Source organism: Pungitius pungitius, chromosome 17 (genome assembly GCF_949316345.1).
Source record: "Pungitius pungitius chromosome 17, fPunPun2.1, whole genome shotgun sequence".
In the NCBI taxonomy this organism is placed as follows: domain Eukaryota; kingdom Metazoa; phylum Chordata; class Actinopteri; order Perciformes; family Gasterosteidae; genus Pungitius; species Pungitius pungitius.
In genome coordinates this window covers 12,634,536-12,658,707 of record NC_084916.1, presented here as the reverse complement: position 1 = coordinate 12,658,707, position 24,172 = coordinate 12,634,536, and the positions used below count along the sequence as shown (strand labels likewise).

Sequence of the window (24,172 nt, the reverse complement as noted above, 5' to 3'; positions counted from 1 at the left end):
AATCTAGATGTAGTTACATAAAAGTTTAAAGTATTCAAATGTATGGCTATTTTGAAGGAAGTATTTGCTGTGGTGTTTATCTCTAAATAACTTTTACAAGTGATTATTGGCAGCCAGGGGCATCCCCCCTCATCCTATCGTGTTCTTTGTACTTTAAATGAAATGTTTTTTCTTGAAATGCAAACTTGTTTGATTCAATTCTGTTCATTGCATAATGTGTTAAAGAAATAGCTTGTGTCGTTTGATTATATTTCTAATTTTTTTAAAAATATTTTTCTAATAAACAAGTGTTGATTTGTGAGGACTCGTTGTGAATAATGTGATCATATTGATACCACGTGACGGTCTGTTAGGGGGTTTCATGCAGTCACACTAATATTGCAGACCTGTTCATATTGCATCTTCTGTATTTTTGTTCCTCAAATGATTTATTTATGGCTGCAGTGTTTTTTCTAGTTTCAACACCTTGGTTCATTAATTGTGTGGAGAAAACTGCACTTGAAACAAATCAGAAGCATTGAATTTATTCAATATATTGTAACAGGAAACATGGAGTCTTCCCAGTTTTCACACTTGTAAATTGCAAAATAAGGAGTGTGATTTGTTGATTGTGCAATGAGATGCATGTTAAAGTTGGAGCATACACATGTATCTCATTGATACATTTGTATTCTCTAACTTTAAATCAATTATACATTGATTTGGATTGAATATGCTGTCTGAAAATAACTGTACACATGCAAAACATTGATCATTTTAGTATACAGCATTTTTTTTAAAGCAAAAACAAGTCCTTCAAAAAGCATCTACATATGATCAGAAATTTGAGATTACCCTAAAGTAAAATAATGAAGAGCTCAGGTGGTATTTCTTTGAAACATGTATACCATCACAACTCTTGACATGTGCTGTTATGGTTTCTTCTTGTGGAGTGAACACACATTCACAAGATGCACTGCATGTCCCCATGAGAGCAACAATCAAATCGCTTCTTTGGTTTGCCGTGAGGTACAGTAGGTGTGGACTTCTGTCTCTGGTCTAGAAGCCAACGTGTGGTACCTGAAGGTTTGAGCTAAAGTACTCGTCGGTGAGATGTTGCTTCATGCATGCACAATAATATCAAGCCCTCTCCTAATGAAGACAGACGTGTGTACATCACCCTTAGTAAATGGGCTATAGAGGGAAGTCTACACTAAATCAGTGGCTGTTTTTTCCATTAACTTTTAAAAACACAAAAAAATACTTCTGAGGGAATACCAGTGATAGAGGTTCACTGAACATAAAGTTAAGACTGAATTAAACCCTGAAAGCTGTCAATAGTACACGGTGGGCTTAACGTCATACTTTAACCTTTGTATTGGTCCAGGGGAATCTTGAGAATGATCTGTGTGCTTGTGTGAATGAACAAATAACTGAAGGGCCCTGTGTCGTCACAGGGACTATTAACCACAAGGTCCTCAATTCAGGTTGATTAACCACCGAGAATCAATATAGTCAAGTAACAGATACTGATCATGTGTTGTCACGATCTGCACGCTTGTTAAATGCAAAGAAATAAGAGCTAAAAATGTCTATTATTGAACCTGGCGCATTGTGTATCGCACAACGGTTTTTTTAATTTTACGGCCACTTTTGATGTGTACAAGTACAAACTAGACCTTTTGTTTTAATGAAGATTAACTGTTGTGCTTCACAACAAACTGCGTAGAGTTAAAGAGCACGCCGAACCAGAGCGTGTTTCTCACATGTGAACTTTGTATCTTATGCAACTAAAGCCACCCAGTAAAAGTTTGGTCGAAGCCGCTCGCACGTGTTCACTGGGGTTTAGTGGTTTGCAGAAAGTGGCTCCAGATCAGCAACTTTAAATCAGTGCGAACATAAATTTATCACGCTCGTTGTCTTGGTCCGTGAAAGTCTCCCAGCTGCTTTCCCCACCTCGCCCACTCAACATAAAGCACTACCTCCCACCCAAGTCAAAAAATCAACATCCAATTCATGTGCATTAACCACAAAAAACGTTAGAGTTTTCATATATATTTGTATTTTCATACAAACAATAAAAAAAACCTAGTAAATAATAAAACTAGAGAAATTCAAATAACTTCCTTGACTTAAAAAAAAAAAAAAGGCAAAAGGCAAAAAAAAATGAATGAGCGCAAAGAACTACTAATGGCTTCAATCACCTGCTACTTACCAGCCAACTTGGTGTGCTGAGACGTTGAGCTCAATCTTAACGGACTGTTCCATGGACTTCCAACAAGTTGTAAAATTATCAGTCACCATTATTTACAAAAACCCAGTGTACTATCCCCACCATGACAAGAGCCACGATAAAGACTATCACTCAACAGGAAAACTAGGTTGCTTTGCTGCAGAAAGTGAAGGGGGAAGGAAGCGTGCAAGTCTAAGGATGAAGCAAGAGTTTGTTGCTCACGCTCAACATGGATGCATCAAAACATCTAAAAATGAAGACATCTATTGCATGTAAACAAGAACAATCTCAAACTTTAGAGTTCTGTCGATATAGACATGCTGATTCAAACTGTTCCCGTTAGAAACACACACACCGATCATCAATTATTGGAGGGACGCTGAAGGTCGAAAGCAGAAACCTAGTACCGCCCTGCAAAAAAGAAAATGTGAATTAGTAATGATTACTAACAAAGTTAATCTGCTCCCACCAGTGATGAGGATGCATTTAGACGAGCTTTCTGTTGGATGCGTTTGCTTCATACTCACGTGGGCTGTAGGAGCGAGACCGCGAGCGAGACCTGTAGCGACTGTAGTAGGGAGAGGGGGAGCGCCTGTGGCTGCAGACACACAACAGTTTTAACATGTATCCGCCACGACCCAACATTGACCTTCTATGTCCAAATCATTACTCACCTGTACCTGTAGTCATACTCTTCATATCTGTCGTAGCGCTCATAACCCCGGTCATAATGATTGTCTCTCCCCCTCCTGCCGCCACCGCCTCCTCCTCCGCTCCTTTCGCTGCCGCTCCTCTCACCTCCACCGCCGCCGCCATTGCTGTGGAACGAAGAAGACGTCCCATCTCTTAAGAAACAGGGCCCCGCGTCGAAAATTTAAATTTGCACGGATCCAAGAAACTTGACAAATTATCCCGATGGCTCAAACGTGTATTTGTGCCTTTTAGGGATTTCCACCACAAGATGAATATTGAACACCACAAAAGGTAAAAGAAAGTGACATGGGAATAGCTCTTACTGAGTTGGTCGGCCCATGTAGATTCCTGGTGTGGGGGTGTGAGCACGTTTAGTAATGGAATAATCCACTCTGATGCGTCTCCCATCCAGCTCCATGCCATTGGCACGCTCCATTGCCTGAGGAATACAAAAGGAGGAAGAGGACCAAGATGTTATCAGACTGTCACCCTCTGGAGCGTATACTTTATTTCACAATGGCCCACCTACATTGCACACTGTGACCCCTCCTGTTATTAAGTGCATGACTGCAAGGTCAGAAATTATGGCGATGGAGACACCTAGTGGCCTTTTCATGTAATCACACCTCCAATCAATAAATGGAAGTGGACCATTGATGCAGCACTCACATCTGCTATGAAGTCTCAGACAATATGTAGTTCACTATGGGGAACGGTTTGAATGCAATCTAAAAAAGGTCAGTAATCAAAACTCTGGGAGATGAATAGATTTTTTTTTTTTTTTTACAATAAACTACAAATATTTACCTCTTTGGAATCATCAATTCTTTCGAAGTAAACAAATGCAAAGCCACGGGAGCGTCCAGTGCGCTGGTCGTACACCACATTGACCCCGGCCAGATGGCCGTAGCGGGAAAACACCTCCCTCAGGTCCCTCTCTGTAGTGTACAAGCTCAAGCCAAACACCCCCAAACATGTGCTGGGGTCAGGGTTTGCCTGGAAAGGAGGACATAATTGTTAGACATGGTGTGGTTTACCGCATCTTCAAGATTTTTTTTTTTAAAGTAGTACTACCTGAAGAGTTAAGTTATCGGTTTTCCGTTTGGTAGGATGCATTACTCCTCAACAACATTGGATACTTCCATTATAATTTCTAAATTTAAGGCCTACAACTTCAGCAGTTCTTGAATTACAACTAAAAAGATAATCTATGTACATATTTCAGGCTTTGACCCAATATACAACATTGTTACGTGAACTTTTTGAAATGGAATAACCCAAGTATACATTAGTATCTATATTTATTGCTAGTTGTCATGATGAAACTCATACAAGACGTGACGGATGTACTGCATCTCAAAGTATTCCCGTGCTATATTCATGCAATAAAATTCCAATTCAGATCAGAGAATCAATCTCGTTTTTTCCCCAATAGGTAATAAGTAGCTCTTCTTATACAGTACTACACATGGAGCAGCACCTTTGACACACACATTCAAGTACTTTATTGTTTTTGTCCAAAATAAGACAGAGGGTCCACATACCCTCACATCAGCATCGGCGCCATGATTGCTTGCTTCTTTTGGGAAGTCATGGCTCTGCAGGTATAATGAAAGGATGGTTATTAGAAAGAGTTTCTATATGTGTCATTTGCTAGAGCAGTAATTTAGAATTTTCTGACAAATTGACAAAAATAAAAAAGATTAGCCAGTGATGTTTAAGTATGTAGCATCTTAAAATCCACTACTACTAAATATGTGTACATATGTCCTTCCTCAAAAAAATATCTTCCCAAAACATTTTGAGTAGTAAAAGTAGTTGACTTAGTAAAATGCCATACAAATCAGAATGACTTGTTCATAATGAGCACGGAAATGCGCGTGGTCACACACAAAACGTACGCCCTGGTGCTTTCTCAATAGCTCACTGTTCTTTCACATCGTCGGATCTCACTTACTCTGCTGCCAGTGTTTCGGCGCCGGCTCGACACAGGGGAGGTGCTCTGGCTCTTCTTGCGGCGGTACTCTGTACTGTAGGAACGAGAGCGCGACTTCTTTCGCTGGGAATAGGACCGAGAACGTGAGCGGCTATAGCGGCGGTTGGAGTGCCGCCTGGAATGAGACCTGAGAATGCGGGACAGGAAGAAAGGCCAATGTATGTAAATAATTGATGTTTTACGTATGTCAATGTAGCATCAAATATGATACGACACTCAGATGTGCAATGATTAAATGTCAATAACATACCTGGATCTGGACCGGGATCTGGACCCAGAGCGCTTGGAGACCCGGGCGGGGCTTGGGGAGCCGGACCTGCTCTCCGACTTGACCCGAGCTGGAGTCCCTCCAGGCGATTTAGACGGGGAGCGTGACCCCTATTGCCACAGCAGTATGTTAACATCCCTCTCATGGACACATATGTATAAATATATACTGAAAAACACAGCGTAATGAGATCTGGTAGAGTATGTTCGACACATACAGTACAGCTTAGGTACTGTGGAAGAAGGGGTTAGTAATCTTATAATTCCAATAAATTAATCTTTTGTTTAAACTGAGGCCACTATTAACCATATTTATCAAATGTAAAGAAATTAAACATTTGTATATCCACCTGGACCATTATGGGTAAATTAAACATGCATCTCATGTTAAATGAAAGGGACATGGTAAAGAAAAGACATTTGTGACAAACAGTATAGTTACTTAACCTACGGACACATTCATTCTTCCAGATTCTTTACACGCTACTCCCTTTTCTCAGGATTTCTATCCTTCTTCGTTCTTCTTTTTTCAGTTTTCTCATTTTCTGATTCCGGGTCAGTTTTTCCTCTCTTCACCCCAAACTGAAACCAGTTTCATTTTAGCCATTATACTGCAAGTGCTTCTATCTGACACCATTCTTCCGTCACATTTCCTCCCTTTCCACGTCTATGTTCTGCTCTGTACATGTTTTCATTAGCCTTCTTTTATCTTGAACATTTTCTTCATCATTCTTGGATTAAACTCTTCAAATCCTTCACGGTCAATTACCTTAATGAAAAAAGAACATTCAATAAAATTAAGATCATAGGTTTAAGAAAAAATATTTTAAGTGAAATGAAAAATGAACACTTAATGCAGTGAATTACATTTTAGCTACAATAAATCAATATTCCAGAAATAGAGTAAATGAGCAAAGTAAAAACAATGCCAAAATGTTAAAGAGCGTAGACGTATGTTTTAGCAATACTAAATTTGATTTGAAAAATAGCCTGAGAGCAAGGAAGGAGGCGATGCTTCGGAAGACTCATAAATTAGGTAATTGCAAGATGAGGGAAGAAAGACACGCAGGTTGTCTAAACTAGATGCAATAATGGCTGCAGCACGGATATCCGCACAAAGCACGACAGGCAAGCGTCCGATACCTCGTGTATAATTTCACAAGCAAATGAGTCAGAAGCCAAGCATTTTACGGACAATGCAAAACAAAGACAATAAGCAAACAGAAAAAGGTTTCACGTTAATCCACGGATGTAACGTTACACCACACGGGAATTGTTAAGCTAACGGCAACTAGCGTGCTAACTGCCGTTGGTGGAGGCGGCTTCGAGCGGTCTAAGCTAGTTAGCGGACAAAAACCATCCATGTAAAATGTGCGTTACTTTCGCCAAGACCGTACGCTAGCAACAGAACAACCGAGTGTCTATCCAACACGTGTGATGTTAGCGGACAAAGCATGCAACGACACAAGGTAGGCTGTTAAAACAGCTTGCTTTACATTAGTGGCGGGTTCGACTCGAGCTAATCGACAGTCACACGGAAGACACGAAGAAAAGGGAGATACTTGGTATCATTCGATGTAACTGCTTACCCGTCCTTTATAGTGTCCGTCCTCGATATCACTCATGGTTCGGAATAGCAAATACGACAGAGTACTGCGAGAGAAATAAACTGCGGTTTCGCTTTTATTTTGGCCGTTTATTAGCTAGAAGATGGCGGGCGCGTGAAGCTGGTGGTATGTTTATGAGCCGCAGAATCTGACGTCACGTCCGGTGTGAACGTCTGGTCATTACCCTGAAAACGTTTGTAACCGCCCCCTTTTACGAGCAATGGAAAAGCAGTCAAAACCATCTAAAGGGAAACTACGTATTATGAGATAATACTACTGGAAAATGATACACTCAGCATGCACATGCGCTTATGCTGGACTCTTTGTTTAAACATTCTCTTATACATACACACACACACACATATTTTTTCCAATAGCAAATAAATGAATTTAAATGATAGATCATTTTTCCCAAACGTTCAATTTATTAGTTAAGCTATCTCACAGCAGCGATCCGGCTCACCAAACTTTTCTACTTTAATGTTCAGAAGCAAAGTACATTTATAGCATTAGTCAAAGTAGACACAGTCTTGCCTTCGTGTATATTTAAGGCTGTAAAGAATAAGCAACGGTTTGAAGCATTACCTCCTCATGTGTTTGTTTACCACCCACATCAACTTTATCGCATACATTTCTTGTGTCGCACAAAGTCATTAGGTTAATGAGCATCATGATGTGCCAACTAAAAATGTTCCTCTTGGCAGGTGCCAGTGTTTCTTAGTTTAACGAAAACCATATTCAGAACCAGAGGGGGAAGGCTACAAGAATGAATATCTCAGAGTCTAACGTCCATCTCCCTAAAATATCCCTAAAGGTCAAAGTTGGATGAGCCGAGTATTTTTAGAAAATCTCTTAAGAGTCACAGTGCAATATGAACCCTGAACATGTGTAAGCAGTAGATCAGTCATCTTTACAGCATTGAAGGGCTTAAGACTGATTACAAAGTACATTCAATGAGCTACACACCTAGTTAAATCATTTATCAACACTCGGCAAGTGAACCATTGTATTTCAACGGAGAGACAGACACACACATTCATGTTTACAATGGCAAAAAGGCATCATCCCATCATATTCTGCATAAACCTTAAATAGCTTTGCAGCAATTGTAAATACCCAACGAAACTGTCTGCAGATGGGAGTGCAAATAACATTCTTTGGATTATCTCTTACATAGTAACCATACGGTTACATTTTCTTTAAGACTATGTGTAAGCTAAAAGTAGAATCTTTTTTTATACAGCAATCAGCAGCTGCACCGACTAAAAACAAAAAGCAAAAACAGCTTCCCTACCTATCATGAGTGCACGGTTTAGTTCAGCATTTTGACACATTGAAGCAGAATAGATTCCAATGTAGATAGGTGGACATTTCAAGCCAGGTTTATCAGAAAACATATGAGTCTGGTTCAGTTTCAGCGGTTTTTATACCCCTGCAATTACTTCAAAAGTCCTAGGATTTAAATATGGCCATGAGTCTGAACCAAAACAAAAAAATAAATCAGCATTGAAAATATGAAAGAAATGTGCGAGAAAGTATGTAAAAAATAAATATCAGCATGTAAAGCATGGATAAGTGCTCCTTTCTTCTGAGCTGGATGAACATTTCTGAAAGGTTTCCCCAGTCTATATGTCTCCCTATTGCTTTTCATTTTTCTGATGTGGTGACATCAGTGGTAAATGCTGGGAAAGTGTGATGTGTAAAATAATTAAAAAGACAAAAAAAATGAATGGATCTACTAAGACTATGCCGGTTGATGTGGCCGAGGCCTATTAGGGATCCGTGGGTGGAGGCGCGAGGTTCCTGGTAGACTGTCAGGTGTGTCCTGCTTCGAGTTTTTCTGCAGGGCAGCGGGAGCAGAGGCAAGGACGCCCCCTGCCGCATGGGAGGTATTTGTGGTGGAGGCATTCACCGCCAACTCGATTTTCCCCTCCAGTTTGACCAATCGGGTCAGAATGTCATCCAGTAGCACAGCGATCGTCCTCTTCAGATCAGCTGTGGGTGCATGCAAGAGGGGAATAGGAGCCGAGACAGAGAATAAGATGTAATCAATGATTTGAGAATGTTTTCTAACTCTGAAACCCAAAGTTCAAGAGTAAGCAAGTTATATCATGTGCAGGGAAAAGGGCAGTGACAGCTATCGATTTGTTGGAGAGCACTTCCAAAGTCTTCCTGAATCCTTACCGTATCCAGCCATGGAGGTTCCCTGCAGCCCACCTTGTGCATGCTGGTTCTCCTCCGTCAGGACCTTGACGTAGCGCCGGCTGAGCTCCAGGATCTGCTCACGTAGCTCGGCGCTGCTCTGATGGCGCGGCTGCTGCACAGTGTAACGCAGCATCATAAATCCCCACGCCAGGCCAAACAGCAGCAGCAGCCCACTCAACTTCTGGGACATATTCCTCCGCAGGAGTGCACCCAGCATGGTACTGGGCTGGCGAAGGGGAAGGAGGGTGTTGGATGTCGATATAGCAATTAATCGACAAGTATAGCTATAGTTACTTGATTGTGGCAGGGAGATTCTGTTAAATATGGCCTATATATGCAGAGAGGTCAAAGTCCAGTGCGAGGCACTTTTAAAGCGGGTGGGGATTTGGTGCCTCACTTAAGTGAGCTCCAGCAAGACACATGCTTGCATCACACTCACACGGCAACAGGCGTTTCTCTAACCTCTGCAGATATCCTGCCCCTTCCAGAGAGGAGATAAGAAAGCAGCCACAGCAAATGTCAGGAAGTGATACCAGGACAAAGCGGTCACCAGCAGTCAGGAGTTTTTGAAGAGGTGCTTTGCGAGACGTCCAACATCAAATTACCAATGCAGACTTGGCATTCAGACAGGGGGTCCGCAGGCATTGTGGCCTATTTTGGAGAAGCACACAAGAAAAAACAAAAAGAGGTACGATTAACTTAAAGAGAGACACACGCACATACATTTTTTTTCTGTGATATTTTTCCATTAATCATAAATATTAGTTGTGCAATGCTGAAATGGCATGAATTAATAAAAGAAACCCATTATACTGTATCAAGCAACAACCGGATAGAGTGGCATAGAGGGCATTCATTCACTAATCCCACCTTCACAATGGGTATTCAACTGACAAATATCCTGGGAGCACACTCAGCACATGCATGGGAAATTGGGCAATTCTTTCTCCATTTTTTGTAACTTTGTCAGAAAGTTTATTCTCCACACCCCCTTCCTCCCTTGGGTGGCGTAGTGTCACTTCCCATTGAAGCCAGAGCTGGGACTGAATGAATCAATTATGGAAAGAAATGTAACAGAATCCGTTTTGCAACGCTTCCCCGTCTCGATCCACCAGCACACGCGCACCACCGTGTCCTTCCTGTGACCCGGTCCCTACTGTGCTAGAAGAGAACTAGAAGAGACAGAGCAAGCGCGGCGTAGAGATACGGGGCGAGCACCGGGGAAAATAACGTTCACGTCTTTAGGAGGATTCTCTGTGGACACCTTCTAGGCCACCGGCGGGTCCACTGTGTTTAGAGGTCTGGTTGGAGGTGGTGTGCTTAATAGGATGGTTGAAAATGCCCGGATTGGGCAAAAGACTTCATCACATGACCTGTAACGTTAGTATAAACTAAAAAAACAAACAAATGGTCAACAAGGTCAGGGTTTAGCTACAAGAGGTCAAAGTATATGAGGACAATGTGCATCACATGACACCGTAACTTTGACTAACTACACAAAGCGTGACTTGTCTTTATGATTGCTTACACATTGTCAAAGACACAAACGACATGTTAATGAAAAGTAAACACTCGACCCGTTTTTTGCTGAAAAACGTGGAATTCGTTAGAGCATTACCACGAGCAGCCTCTGAAGCCCAGCTCGACCCAAACTCCACTAAAACTGCGAGTTCAGCGCGACGTACCGCGACGACTCGGCAGACGACTCGAAAGAAGGACCGACCTTAACTGGCATCTGAAAGTGGGACAAATATCAATCAAATAATCAATTAAGATACTGTACCGCGGCGTGTCGCGCGAGCAAACGAGTCGGCGATTTGACGGGATCCCGCGAGCTCCAGCTGCGGCTGCTGCTGCTGCTGCTGCTGCCTCCGGCTGACCCCCGAATGATGCTTGTCGTAACAACTCCGAGCCGTCGCTGCTCGCGCAGGGTGGAAATATCTCCCTCGATGTGTTAGCCGCCGAGCGTCGCGTCAAGGGGTCAGCTTTTCTGTCTCCCTTACTGTCGTCCCCCTCTCTGACTGTCGCTTCGGCTTCTTCCGACACGCCGTCGAAAACGACGAGGTCCTAGCAAGAAAAAGTCAGTAGCTAGAATTCCAAGCGTGCAGACTATCATGGTTTCCTTGAACGTCTACCGGATGCGTCATTGATGGGGCATTGTGGGAAATGTAGTTCTGTTGATTCAAGGCAATTCAAGAGAGAACGTCACAAGTTTTACTGTTTCTAAATATTAACGTTAGTTGTGACAGTTTCTTGGCTTCGCTACAGGTAAACATTTCAGCTGCAGTTAATCTGGTTTAATTCAAACAACCAAACCAAAGCGCGAACTATTTCACACCACTACAGTTTGTGCGTTTGGCGGAAACGTGTTAAGGCTGCTCCTTAAGCTAGCGTTACATGGCTGCTAATGTACATATTTGCTACTACTAATGTTAACGTTATTTTTAGTTTCATTAACGTTAGACCAAACATTCCTTTTATCCTTTCCCTGTCTTTCCCTTGTGAGGCGTCCCTCGTATCGACCGTTACAGGGACGCCTACAAACATCTCCATGGCAACTAACGTTTGCTGCGGTACACAGAAGTTTCCAGCTGCGAAAGACCTCAAACGGATGAATCAACGGATATTCGTTGCTGGTCCCATGGAGAAAATATGTTTAGACAATTCAGCTCTACGAGCAGTCGATGATTATTGCGAGTACAAAAGGTTTGTCTCAACGATTGTATGCTTTTTACTCCTGACTTTAGTTCATCAGAAGTGTTTAATTCACCTGTGATCGAGCATCTGGCACCTAACATGCCATTTAATGGAAGCAGAGTATTGAAATTAACAGCTACCTGAAGTAGAATTCAAGTGCTAAAATAACTAAATGTCCTTTTGTTATTTGTTATTTTATTGGTGCTTTGTCCTTTCAAGAATTGTGGGTGATGATGACGGAGGACAACTATTCACTCCAGAGGAATACGAGGAGTACAAAAAGAGGATGCTCCCTCAGCGAGCGAAAAACAGGCTATATGTCAGCTTTGGGGTCCCAGGAGGTATCGACTGCAAACTCATTGGCCCCGAGACACAGTGCTTCTGCTCACACAGGTTGTAGGATTTCTTGATAGCACGTGAAATCAAATGCCACCACCCCACCCACCCTTTTCACCAGCACACACTTAGACTTTCATGCATGAACACGTTTGTGTTTAATATCATTTGGTCCAGGTACAAGCAACACAGGACCGACTTTGAGGCGGTGCCCTCTGAGCGGCCCCTGTCCCTACCATGTCAGGTCAGAGGGTGTCACTGCTCTGCCTACCAGTATGTTCCCAGGATTGGGCCAAATCCAGTCCGCTGCAGGTGTAAACACTTTCCTCAGGATCACAGTGAAGCTACTGGCCACTTGTGCAATAAGTGTGAGTGTGAAATTGCGCAACTTGAAGAGAGACATCTGGAGAGTTGTGTACAGTTCATGTTCAAGATGAGAGTAACATTTTTCAGGCAGTTCCTGTTCTGGATTCAAGAGCCCCTCCACCTGTGGGTGTGGTCAGCCCTGCTCTGCCCATCAGACACTGGTGAGTGGAGTCAAATTAAACACAGATTACGTGGTATAAAAAACATATATTTACATTATTGTTTCTATTTGCTCAGCAACATAGAGCAGCACCCTTTGAACTCAATCGGAACTCAGATCATTTTTTTTTGTTTTCGTCAGGTTGAGACCAAACTAGAGCGAGAATCACGTGGTCGGCCTACAGGCAGGGATGTCCATTATGCTGCTATGGGGGGGCTGACGGGGTTCAGCTCCTTATTGGATGGCTATCTCTCTTTGGAAGCAAGCGGCTCAGGTAAGAACCAGAAATGTAGCCGGTATGTGACAATTTCCTTTGGAGTGGCAAAACACGCGGCACAGTGATTCATTTAAAACGCGTGCGTGTTGATGCATGTGTGATATGCGAAAGCTCCTCGTGTCTTGAGGCTCGTTAGGGTGAGTAAGATCTCATGCACTTGTACTCTGGAGGAGCTACATCAGCCCCCAGCAAGGACAAATAAAAGCCATTATCTCGCTCTGACATTCTTTGATTCATTGACTGTTGTCGGTAAGTCGGCCTTTGTTAGATTGTTGGAGCAAAAGGGAAAGGAAGTTCCTTTAAGTGGCATGTGAGGGCAGCAGAGAGCAACGTACCATCAGCAAGTGTGCAATGGAGGGATGTGAGCCGACCAAACCCATTTGAGTACATCTGTAATGATGGAAAAGTTCAAGAATTTCACAATGCTGCAATCTTTTTGAAGTTTTCATATTTTTAAGACATACCTTACCTGGGATGATCGGAGGAGAACATCTTTTTACGATCTGCAAATTTAATCAGAACAGACTTCTGCAACTTTTGACATTAATTTCTCTTCTGAAAACCATGTAAACATTTGAATGTGCAACATGAATTACACATGTTTTAGCCATTTATGCGTCTTTAATTATGTATTAAAATCTGCTTTTGACTGATTTTCTCCACAAAGTAGCATTTACTTTAAGACACACGTTATGAGCAGCCACGGTAACTTCTATTTTAAAGCTATTACTAATAATATGCTTTTACCCTTAATTGGAAAGAAGCATTCTCTAATTATGATGAATTAATTTTGCATTTATCAGTGACTGCAATTCAATGCATGATGTTGAATACAAGCCTTTACGTTTGGCAATGAGTCAGATGCTGGTGTAGCCAATGCTCAAAGCATAGCTTTAAAATAAGCTTCATACCTGTGAGGTACACAGTATTTGCTGCTGCTACCCATCACATGATTTTCATTGTCTCTGACTGGTATATGTTTTTCAGATCAAGACAGAGAAAATGTCTGCCAGCCAAGAATCTCTGCATCAAGGATCAAAGTAACGTCTACCAAAGCGTCAATCTCTGTTCACCGTAAGAGAGAGACCAAAAAACAGGGAACAGCGACATTGGACTCAGAGGGCATCCGTCAAAGCGTCTATTAACTCTGGGTCAAGATTAACAATGCAAATAAATGATATACAGTATCTCTTCTGATCTGCAAGATTTCATTCTAACTTCTAACATAGTTGAGGTATTTTGTTTTTCAGTGAAGTGTCTGTCTTTGTTAGTGTCGTGACGGAGGGGTACAAGCAACTGTCAGCAACAGTAGTTATTAAATCCCACTGAAAGTGTATTGATCCAATCAGAGCATGGGAGCGTCACAATGGTGATACAGTCAAATGTAGAAATCTGCCTGAATACATTCTGAAGATAAAATAATTGGGAATTTATCACATTTGGAGATTAAACATGTTTAAGGGAATGTCAGTTTTTAGGCTAGAGTGAGCTGTAGAAATACCTTGATAGAACTCATTCATTTATTTGTATGATAAAAAAAACAATACAATGTGAGATTGAGAATATTAAATCCTATATAAGCTCCTCTATAATGAAAAATTTCATTTTCAGGATAATTATATTGAATTACAAGACCATAACTAGTTCAACATAGAAACACAACATATCTATATGTAATTCCTCACATTAACACACATTCCATGCCCCATAACCCCATTCCACACCTTTATTTAATATAGTTTTCGTTCTCAGATTTACCTCTTGATACATGTTCCATAAAGCGTTCAGTTTACACATTTGAGGTTTGTTGGATTAATGTTCCCATATTGTGATAAAGCCTCCCACTAACCATGTCATAAATATAACAGCAGAACAATGGAGGTACGTGTTGTGTGATGAGCGCTGTTTTTAATTTGCAGATAGAAGTACCGTCCACGATTGATTAATCCCATTTCTCACGGTAGATCAGCGGTGATGAGAGCTGATTTAATCCACGCAGTGAATGGAGAGTGAAGCAGGTCATGTTTTCTCCGTTGGTGGCCCACTTTCTACCGTCTCTATAAACCGAGACGTGAAATTAACAAGGAGGGTTCCCTCCCACTCGAATGTTTCCACCGCAAAGAGAGCAAGACGACTGCACGCTGGTGCTGGCCTGTGCATCTCAAGTCACCTGCGTCGTGATGCAAATATCTCCTGAGGGAACTTGGTGTAGGTTGCGTGTGTGTTTAGTGAGCTTAACAAGTGACCTTGAGGTAAAGGAAGGGCAGCGTCTGAAGTATGTCATGGATGCACCAGGAATCAGGAATCAGGTGATGTTTATTGCCATAATATGTCAGACATACATGGAATTTGACTTGGCGGTTGGTGCATGACGGCAGACAGTACGACAATGGACAACAGACAACGTAGTGCAGGATTAAGATATAAAATATAATAAAATATATGCTATGGGTTAGTTAAGTTAAGAAATAAAGATAAAATACAAAATAAAGATAAAGTGCACCTGGGTCTTGCTAAATGCTAAAGAAGAGGCAAGTGGAAGGGATCCCATCTGAAAGCTGACACTTGAGATTCAGTGTGTAGCTACGATGATCAGGTGGTATCAGGTTGCCACAAGATAAAGTATTCGCACAAATGTTCACAGGCTACTTTGAACCAATCCAGTTTCATCTTTGGTACCCAGAAGGGCCGCGTTGACTGATAGAATCAAGCATCTTCCAAAGAAACACTGCATCTGTCGCGTGGACATTTTTACTCTCACAGAAAAACCCAATTAATTTAAGAGGTTAGAGTTAGTGTGGCGCTATTCAAACTTAGAGTAATTATCTCGCCGTAGCAACCCTGTTTAACGGGCTAATTGACTTTGACCATTAATTGGAGGAAATTACTGCCACACTTCCCCAATATCCCCATAGAAACCACACACAGGTTGGCAGACAGATTCAACACAACAAATCTAGACCTGAGCATAAAAGGTTAAATTAGCAAATATTGTGGGGGGGGGGGAGGTTAGAAAAATGGAAAAGTACACCTAAAACAGAACTGAAAAAAAGAGTAAACAACCACTCAATGTGGCAAAAAATGAGTAAACATCTGAATGACTACATAATGCTTTCTGGCGTATTAATACCCTACTAACAGAGTAATTCACACAAGTGGGATTTATTCCACAGTTACACAATAATATTTACAAATGTAAAAATGCATTTGTTTTAATGCAATAATTATTGTGCACATATCCTAACATTACTGTAATTCCCTCATCTGCTTATCAGAAGAAACAGCCTGTTTTCCACAGATCTTACATGAACAAAACATTCTAAAAAGGACAAAAAAACATCACAAACTCCGAAAAGCAAAGCCCAATCCTACGTATGACGTTGACACATTAGACAAATTGTATGTGTGTGTGCGTTGCTTCTCTGAGGAACACAGGGAAATTGACAAAGCAGCAACTAGAGGCTGCCCTTGGATCCGCTCTGGTGCTCACAGACTGAGGGGGGTATGGTATGGAGAGTGTGATGTTGTATTAGTGATGTGATGTTGTTAGGTTGAATCAATATTCATGTTTACCTGACATGCACTTGATCACATGTATAAACACTCCAATGGAGTTGATGTGACCAGAAACGCACACATTTTATATTGTTGGTTCGACAGAGAGGAATTTGTACTGATAATGATTGTTTTTGTAGAGCAGTGATATCAGTATGTTTAAACGTACGGTTTAATGGTTAAATGATTCATAAGTTGTCTTATCTAAAATGGACCAAGACAATAAGAAAGAGTGTAAGCGTTCCATTTGACAAAGAGCCTCACATCTGTGCTGTTATCTCTCGCTCTTCAAAGTGACCAATTATCAATGAAATCTGAATGAAGAGTCGATCATCGTAGGTTTAACATGTCCGTTAAATGTAGCCAGGTGTAAATATACTACCATCCGTTAGCTTATCCTAGCTGATAATCTATTTCAAGTCTCTAGAATCGCTTTCACGCTCTGAATTGAACAGACTCAAAAACTCCTCTATAAGCAAACAAGATGCACATTTCCAATTAGTGACATTTGCTTTTTCTTAAGTGATTATGGTTAATTATCCGCTAAGCTAACAGCCTGCTGGATGTTCCTATACGTTACCTCACACACAAGAGTGGTATTGATCTTTTCATTCAAATCTTAATAGGAAAGCGACCAAGAGCATATCTCCACGTTTATTCCTTTAAATCCCTATAAGGGTATTCATAAATCTAGATTATGGTTAACATCCTTCTTCAGCCTCATTTTGACCCTTGTCGGAATATAATGGGTCCTAAACACTACAGTCGCTGATAAGTAAAGCGCTAATTACAATTTTTAATTAGAACGTAGCTGTTGCTTTAGTGTGACAGACGGGTTCTCCTCTTGAGTACGTCGTTGTGTTTTTCTGCTCACGGGAATTATGCACCAGCATAATAAAGTGAAATCTGTAATTGCATTCAATTTGCAGCACATATGTGGAAAACTGTGTGTTTTTTTTTTGCGACACACTTGATGCTTTCAAACGCTTTCTACTGCAGCCAATTAGAGGGACTGCCTAAATAATACTTTCCCCTCCATTATCTGTTCTATCAGGGGGAAAGCCTGCAACAGGATGTCCGGCATGTTGGTACTCTTCAGACCTTTGCTAAAAGGCAGAAAGAATCATTATGCACGTTAAAATGTTAAACCACTTTGGTCCTCGTAACGTCCTCTTTCATTTGTCTTGTGTTTAAATACACTAATTTCTGTATAAACATTAAAGCACGTTAAGTGGCGAAGGTTTTTAAGAGAATCTTGAGGGTTTTCTACGAGTGATATATTTAAAAATCTGCTTGAAACGAACACTTCTATAAGCTTAATTCTGAAAGTACGTTAAGTGACATTTAATGTCGCGGATGTTCATCAAACGCTCTGATGTGACCAGGACACTTCCAGACTTTAATGTGATCTTACACAGGTCACAACAATCATTGGACTAAAGTTCAGAGCCTTCGACGTGGTTACAACTTTCATCCTGTTTCAGGATATCGAGGCTTTGGACTCCGACCTGCACACCTGAGCCGAACCGATGCGACCTTCCACGATGACACTCTCGATGTGACATTTGTGCTGCGTTCACTCCCCCCCCCGGGAGCAGATGTGGCAGAGACCCATGCACGCAGACAGACACACACACACCAACACACACACACACACACACACAGATCAGAGAAACCAGCGAGGAACATTCAGAGAAGAGGAGAAGACAGTTCCACGCTGGGACTATCAAAAAAATCAAAGGCCATTATTTCTCGCTCGTCCTCATTGAGGAGTTGTCAGTATTGTATTTACTCTGAACCGAGAGTGGAGGAGAGAGCTGACGTGCTGTGTGATTCAGTAAGTACCTCGTGGAGGCTTTTGATAATTGTCAAAGCCAAAAACAAAGGGAAACTTTTCAGTGACAGCCGACGGCCCGGAGAAGGTCGTGGCAGAAATGGGACTTCTTGGATGGACCAGTTCTTTATAAACAAACTTCTTTGCTGTAAATTCATACAAGCAACATTGAATCAGTAACAAAAGCTAAAATATGTCTATTTCTACTCATTTTAATAATGCAACACGGCCCAACTCAAGAGAACACAAATAAAATGAATAATAACAACGCCTTAAATAGCAAGGTAACATAACATCCTCTTTTTACTCCAATCACCTGCCGCTGCTCTATCTGAGTAATAGTAGCGCCAGAAGTAACACATTGTCCCCATACAACAATAGCGTTGTAAAAACCAGCAATTTCGATGTCAAATGTCGGTGTAAAAGTGGAGTAATCGCACAAGAAAGTTCCAAAGATGTATGAGATTTAGTCCGTTTTCATGTAGACCGTACAGGCAGCCCGCCTCTCCCTTGAGTAGTACACACTGTACACACTGTAAAATTGAAAAGTGTGATTCACAGCGGCAGAAAATTACAGCGTGGCTTTTCATCTTAACAAATCTTGGGAGAGAGCTTATTGTCCAAACCAGGAGGCTGACGGGAGGACGGGAAAACAGATTTGCATTTAAACAGCTTACTCCCCCAAAGGACTCGTTCGCCACAGAAATGATTTCTGATAACGTCAAAACCCGAACTCCAAGAAATGATCTTACAAATCGAGATCCTTTACCCAAAGGACCTCGATTTAGAGCAGCAACATATATCCTCCCATTAATCGTAGGTATTTACAGATCTTTATTTAATTAGCGTAAACAACCGGAACTGTATTGGAGATGATTGGTAGCATCCTCCTCACACCGCACAGACATCAAGCTCACTCAGTATGACCTGGTTGTCAGAGCTATTTCAATTATAGAACATGTTTTAAATCTTTAATGAATATAACATAGGCTGAGACTACCATCCCAGCCATGGATGAACCACTGGATGTGGAGCAGTAAGAAAAAGAAGAAGAAGCTGCAAATTTAAGAAAGCATCTTCTAAAGTGTATTGTCTAAACTGTACTTTAAAGATCAGACCCAACTGGAACCACTGAGGGCTTACAGTGCAACAAGACATCGAAGAGGGTCATGACTGTGTTGTTCACAATAGTTTCACCAACGTAACTACACCAAATGTGGTGATTCACTGAAGTTTAGCTACAAATTTCAATTCAATCCGCATGAGCAGCTCTGACATATGTTTTTGTATTGGTTTTATTTTGAGCTCCTCTTCCCCCGACGGCCTAAAAGCTGTTTGTTCTTACGATGTTCCGTTCAAAGAGCTCAAATCCACCCGTAAAGACGAGGATTTGTCTGTGTGTTTTTCCACTCTATGACGAGTGTCTTGCGTTGGGGATTCATCCTCTGTGTAGTTAACCTGCGCTGGAATTCATCAAGCCGGGCATCATTTTCCTGTGAGTGGTAGTGAAAGGGTCTGGAACGTGCACGAATGCACGAATCCCCTTTCGTCAACATAAATAAGTCTTTTGTCAGGAAATCTTTAGCCCATAATGTTCCGCCATGCTGTGGCTCTTGGCATGATAGTTGACATGTCTTCCACCTTGGTTTTCACCAGGGGTCTCCAAACATTTTTCAAAGAGGGCCAGATTTAAAAATGTGAGGATGCCCGCTGGCCAATAGTCCCTTCTGATCTTTTTTTAACCATAAAAGTTACACAATTTCTATTGTCACATCATCTTTATTTTTCAAATGGCAATGTAGCCAAATATAAGCCACGCAGGCGGGCGAGAACAACTCTAAGAACAAAATTCTGCCTTTCATTCACATCTGGAGAGTCAGATATTGTTGAACAAACCATATAGAATACTTTACACTTACGTGAAGTTGATAAATATCTTTACCCCATGATCATTTTAAACAGGAGTCAAAAGTAATGCTGTCTGTTAAAGGAGGAATTGCATTTGAAAGTTTTGTGATTTATTGAGGATACATTTAACCGTTTTAGTGGTCCATAAACAATACATTAAAAGACTGAATGTGCAGGCCGTATTAAATCGACATGGTTGCCCCCCGGGCCGGACTTTGGACACCCCTGATCTACTGGACGGATGGGGATACATTTACGTTCCCATAACATTTACTTGTTCTCTACTGAGGACCAATTAGCTGCTAAATGCCTGCTAAACAAAAATGGCGCACATGGTAACATAATAGCCCGCCCACACATAGTCGTTTATCGTTTAAGGTAGCGTTAGCATTTAGCGTTAGCATTTAGCTCAATACACCACTTTGCACACTTAGCCCAACATGGCCTCTTCTATTTTAGGATCCTCAAGGATCAATGAGTTGTGCCCTCCGAGGGCAAAGATTTGGTGCAATCTTTGAGCTCTCTTAAACACTGGAGCTCACACATCTGTTACTAATGACTGTTGAGTTCAAAGTCACTTTCACTCAGTCGGGTGTGAACGCAGACATGAGCTGACCCCTCATCTCAGTCGACGTGCTTCGCGCATCTGCTCCATTCACACGACAGACACTTTCGTAGCCGCGAGCTGTTTGCTTTGAAAGGTGTTACACCTATTGAAGTGAGCCCCAGAGTGTGCTTGTGTGTGTTTGTGTGTGTGTGTATATCCTCCGACGAGGACTTAAAGTCATAATTCCTGCCTGCGATCGTCAGGATTCGGTCATGACTTTGTGCTCCATGTCCTCGCACTCGAGTCTCGTTCCTCATCTCGTTCCTCATCTCCCCCCCTTAACATCCTGTGTTACAAAAAGCCCTCAACGCATCCTCTGCGCTACTTACAAAACAGCGCCGCCGAAGAATGCTGATTTTGGTAGATTATACGGCTGCGAGCCGATATACAAAAGGATTTTGAATAGGATGTAAATGAGGCACTGGGTGATACGGATTCATTTGAAGTTCTATTTGGGTTTTCTTATTAAGAGGGTTTCTAGGAGATTGAGCTCTTCACTGACGTGCCTTGATATTCATGTTCGAGCCTTTTGTTCACGTTGAGTGTCCCAGTCTCTCGTTCCTGATGGAATGAGCCGCAAAATGAAATTAGTGGACCGATTCAGCTCAAACAGCGAGTCACGAAATGGGGTAGGTTTGAGATCTCTTTACCCCGCATCCCCCGAGGCGTCCTTGTTGGTACTTCTTTATATGGTGAGGAGGATTCATTTGAAGTTTGCCCACGGTGTCACATCACCGGCATTATTTTCCTGACCTCAGGTGGGATAATTGATCTCAGCGTACAGAGGAATTGCTAAATCATTTTTAAAATGATTTATCCCGTCTTCCTCACAGGGACGCCTCATGAACACCAAAACATGGCACTCGGCGTGTGAATATCAATCTGTTGAGCAGTGAGAGTTCTCATGCAGCAGTTATTAAGTGTGTGTTGTGCCTGATTATGTACACATGCCAACATCTGAGACAGATGTATACACGATTAATAATTGCTATATTGTTTACTACTATACCTATGCAACGTTCACTTATGGACATTAGTCATATTGGTTTGAATTATAAAATGTTACCACAGTAACATGATTGGCCAAACAAAACTTAATCCCTAATCACTCTTGCCTCCTTAGAAAAAGACTTATTAGGTTCTAATTGAGGTTTTCATTATTTTACATTTCAGTCTTTTCAATCGGTGTAAACATATTGTTCTTTGTTTCGAAGCACGTTGATGACAGCATCACTGGTGACGTGCACGTGAAAAGAGAGACTTGCGCAAAACGGAGCGCGGCTCTGACGCGTGTTTCTGCAGCGCGTGCGGCGCACATGGATATAAAGCCCACCGCGCGAGAAGCGGACAGAACAGCAGAAGAGACGTCTCAGGAAAGTTATCCATCCAAACTTCTGGGAAATGTAAGTACCTTGATGTTTCAATTATTCAAAACCGTGATTAACAGAAAACTTATTTCAGCTGGTTGCAAGTTTTTATTCTCAATAAAAACCCAAATTCGTCCCAAAACAGGACATTTAAAACACAGTATTAACACGTGTCCAGAGGTGTGGCGTGGACTGACAAGCGTGTACCTGTTTCTGCTCCATCAGATGCATCCGCACGTGGTGAGCTGGCTCGGGACCGTGGGGCTCCTGCTGTGGGCGCTGCTCTGCCTGGGTGCCCTGACGGAGGGATACCCGGTGAAACCGGAGAACCCTGGGGAGGACGCCCCGGCGGTGGAACTGGCCAAGTACTACTCAGCCCTGAGGCACTACATCAACCTCATCACGAGACAGAGGTAGGCGGACTGATTACGCCTCTCAGCCCCGAATTCAATCGAACGGAGAGCTTGTTGACAGAACTGAAGTGATTTAAAAATAAAAAATAAAAAACGAGGACTGGATTCATAGTTTGTGCTCTTGCTGGTATAGCTTACCCATATTATTCTAGTCTATTCATTTGTATCTCCAATTCAAGAAAAATTGAAAATTCCATTGAGTGGGATGAGATAACTTGATGCTATCAGATGAACATTGTTGTAATTATCTAATGCTTATATTCTTATTTGAGCCATTTTCTTCTTTAGCCTGTAATCCTGCAGCAGCTGAAAAGTTCTGCAGGTGAATGCAGGATTTACATTTTGGGTTTCATCGTTCACAGGTATTAAAAAAATAATTACATTTAATTTGGGATAATAATACATTTACATAATACATTTGTCTATTCGGGATGGCCTGTCCCCAGGATTTGGCATTTTTCTATAATAAAAAAGAAATCAGCAAACGTTTCATACCAAACATCGTCCACCCAAAGTGTTGCCTATTGGAGCAGCAGGACTATTTCATGTAATAGCGTGTGACAGAGCAGCGAACACCTGCTGCCCGCTTGCCACCTGTAAAAAACACGCCGAGGGGAAAATGACTACAGCAGCAGCCGGGTGTCTCCAATCACCCACAGTTTTTAAGCTTTCTTCTGAGTGTCAGGGACATGTGTGGCGCCGGCAGGCGTTAAGTCACCCGGGGGGGGGTCAGCGTATCATCTGAGGGACACCAGAGGAAACGTGACAACCTGCAAAAACTATTGTCTGACCGCGCAGGGTCTTGGTATGAATGAAGTCAGTCTTCCCCAGAGATTATAATTGTATTTTTAATTTGTATTTCCTTTCTCTAACCATTATTGAGTGTTGTTATTTTTATTTTATTTGACAGACGAAAGCTCTGTGTTAATGCTCTGAGTCTCTTCCTTTGTCTCAGGTACGGAAAGAGGTCCAGTCCTGAGATTCTGGACACGCTGGTCTCAGAGCTGCTGTTGAAGGAAAGCACAGACGCGCTCCCACAGTCAAGGTGTGTGAGGACCTGTCAGTGCAACATCAGCGTAAGTCACAAGAAGCTGACCTTGTCCTTTGCTTCTCTCTCACTAGATATGACCCGTCATTGTGGTGATGCTGTCGACAGGGCTGTCTTCATCCTCACTGCTGCCCCGCCGCCGCTGATATTCTGACCTCTGCCCGCCCCGCCTCGGCCCCTTTGCCCCTTCCCGAGCCGTATATTCAATCCCACCTCCTTACCCATCGGCCACAATCACAGCTGCTTATACCATTGTAAATAGCTTATTCAGAGTTGTCATCTGTGAGACATAAAAATGAATATGGGGGGAGGGAATGTTGATTGTGTTGTATAATTGTGCTATTAAAGATTAATTGTTTGAAGGAATGTATTTTGTTGGTTCTGTTTGATAGAGGAAATGCTTTAAACTGCAGAAAAAGTACTAGGGAAGACTGGATGGTTGACATTTTTTTTAATGTTCTATGCGATTCTTTGTTCTATAAGGTCACTCAGACGTCAGATTAGAGAGAACATTGGTCCTGATCTACAAATTATAAAGCCTGTCACATCCCGGGCTCGATGTCTTCCCTCAGGATGAGATCAGGTTTGGACCTATTGACTCAGGCCATGTAGCTTTCAGCTGAA

General features: G+C 41.9%; 4 protein-coding genes across 10 annotated transcripts; 2 read left to right on the top strand and 2 right to left on the bottom strand.

The window, feature by feature from the left end:
* Nucleotides 1–573: 573 nt before the first annotated feature.
* tra2a (transformer 2 alpha homolog) lies at nucleotides 574–6,922 on the bottom strand. 5 transcript variants are annotated; one of them, XM_037474497.2, is made up of 10 exons: nucleotides 6,758–6,909; nucleotides 5,620–5,937; nucleotides 5,152–5,279; nucleotides 4,863–5,028; nucleotides 4,450–4,503; nucleotides 3,713–3,901; nucleotides 3,229–3,344; nucleotides 2,887–3,057; nucleotides 2,740–2,810; nucleotides 574–2,623 (listed from the first exon to the last, which is right to left on the bottom strand). In XM_037474497.2, exons 2-10 carry the CDS (start codon nucleotides 5,629–5,631, stop codon nucleotides 2,613–2,615), a joined length of 918 nt encoding a protein of 305 aa, XP_037330394.2. In that variant the 5' UTR covers nucleotides 5,632–5,937; nucleotides 6,758–6,909; the 3' UTR covers nucleotides 574–2,612. The 5 variants fall into 5 exon arrangements, with proteins under 5 accessions (XP_037330394.2, XP_037330397.2, XP_037330393.2 ...); XM_037474500.2 differs by having other exon boundaries at nucleotides 5,620–5,750; nucleotides 6,758–6,907; XM_037474496.2 differs by lacking the exon at nucleotides 5,620–5,937 and having other exon boundaries at nucleotides 2,893–3,057; nucleotides 6,758–6,922.
* ccdc126 (coiled-coil domain containing 126) lies at nucleotides 5,826–10,996 on the bottom strand. 3 transcript variants are annotated; one of them, XM_037474536.2, is made up of 4 exons: nucleotides 10,764–10,996; nucleotides 9,443–9,631; nucleotides 8,960–9,206; nucleotides 5,826–8,770 (listed from the first exon to the last, which is right to left on the bottom strand). In XM_037474536.2, exons 3-4 carry the CDS (start codon nucleotides 9,195–9,197, stop codon nucleotides 8,520–8,522), a joined length of 489 nt encoding a protein of 162 aa, XP_037330433.2. In that variant the 5' UTR covers nucleotides 9,198–9,206; nucleotides 9,443–9,631; nucleotides 10,764–10,996; the 3' UTR covers nucleotides 5,826–8,519. The 3 variants fall into 3 exon arrangements, with proteins under 3 accessions (XP_037330433.2, XP_037330435.2, XP_037330432.2); XM_037474538.2 differs by having other exon boundaries at nucleotides 9,531–9,631; XM_037474535.2 differs by lacking the exon at nucleotides 10,764–10,996 and adding an exon at nucleotides 10,599–10,616 and having other exon boundaries at nucleotides 8,960–9,631.
* A 391-nt stretch (nucleotides 10,997–11,387) lies between these two features.
* fam221a (family with sequence similarity 221 member A) lies at nucleotides 11,388–14,226 on the top strand. The gene is made up of 6 exons (XM_037474491.2): nucleotides 11,388–11,686; nucleotides 11,897–12,070; nucleotides 12,191–12,381; nucleotides 12,467–12,540; nucleotides 12,681–12,813; nucleotides 13,804–14,226. Exons 1-6 carry the CDS (start codon nucleotides 11,388–11,390, stop codon nucleotides 13,959–13,961), a joined length of 1,029 nt encoding a protein of 342 aa, XP_037330388.2. The 3' UTR covers nucleotides 13,962–14,226.
* Nucleotides 14,227–21,990: 7,764 nt separating this feature from the next.
* On the top strand, nucleotides 21,991–23,914 carry npy (neuropeptide Y). The gene is made up of 4 exons (XM_037474540.1): nucleotides 21,991–22,123; nucleotides 22,313–22,500; nucleotides 23,456–23,545; nucleotides 23,623–23,914. The coding sequence occupies exons 1-4, from the start codon at nucleotides 22,037–22,039 to the stop codon at nucleotides 23,642–23,644; spliced, it is 387 nt and encodes a 128-aa protein (XP_037330437.1). The 5' UTR covers nucleotides 21,991–22,036; the 3' UTR covers nucleotides 23,645–23,914.
* Nucleotides 23,915–24,172: the final 258 nt, after the last annotated feature.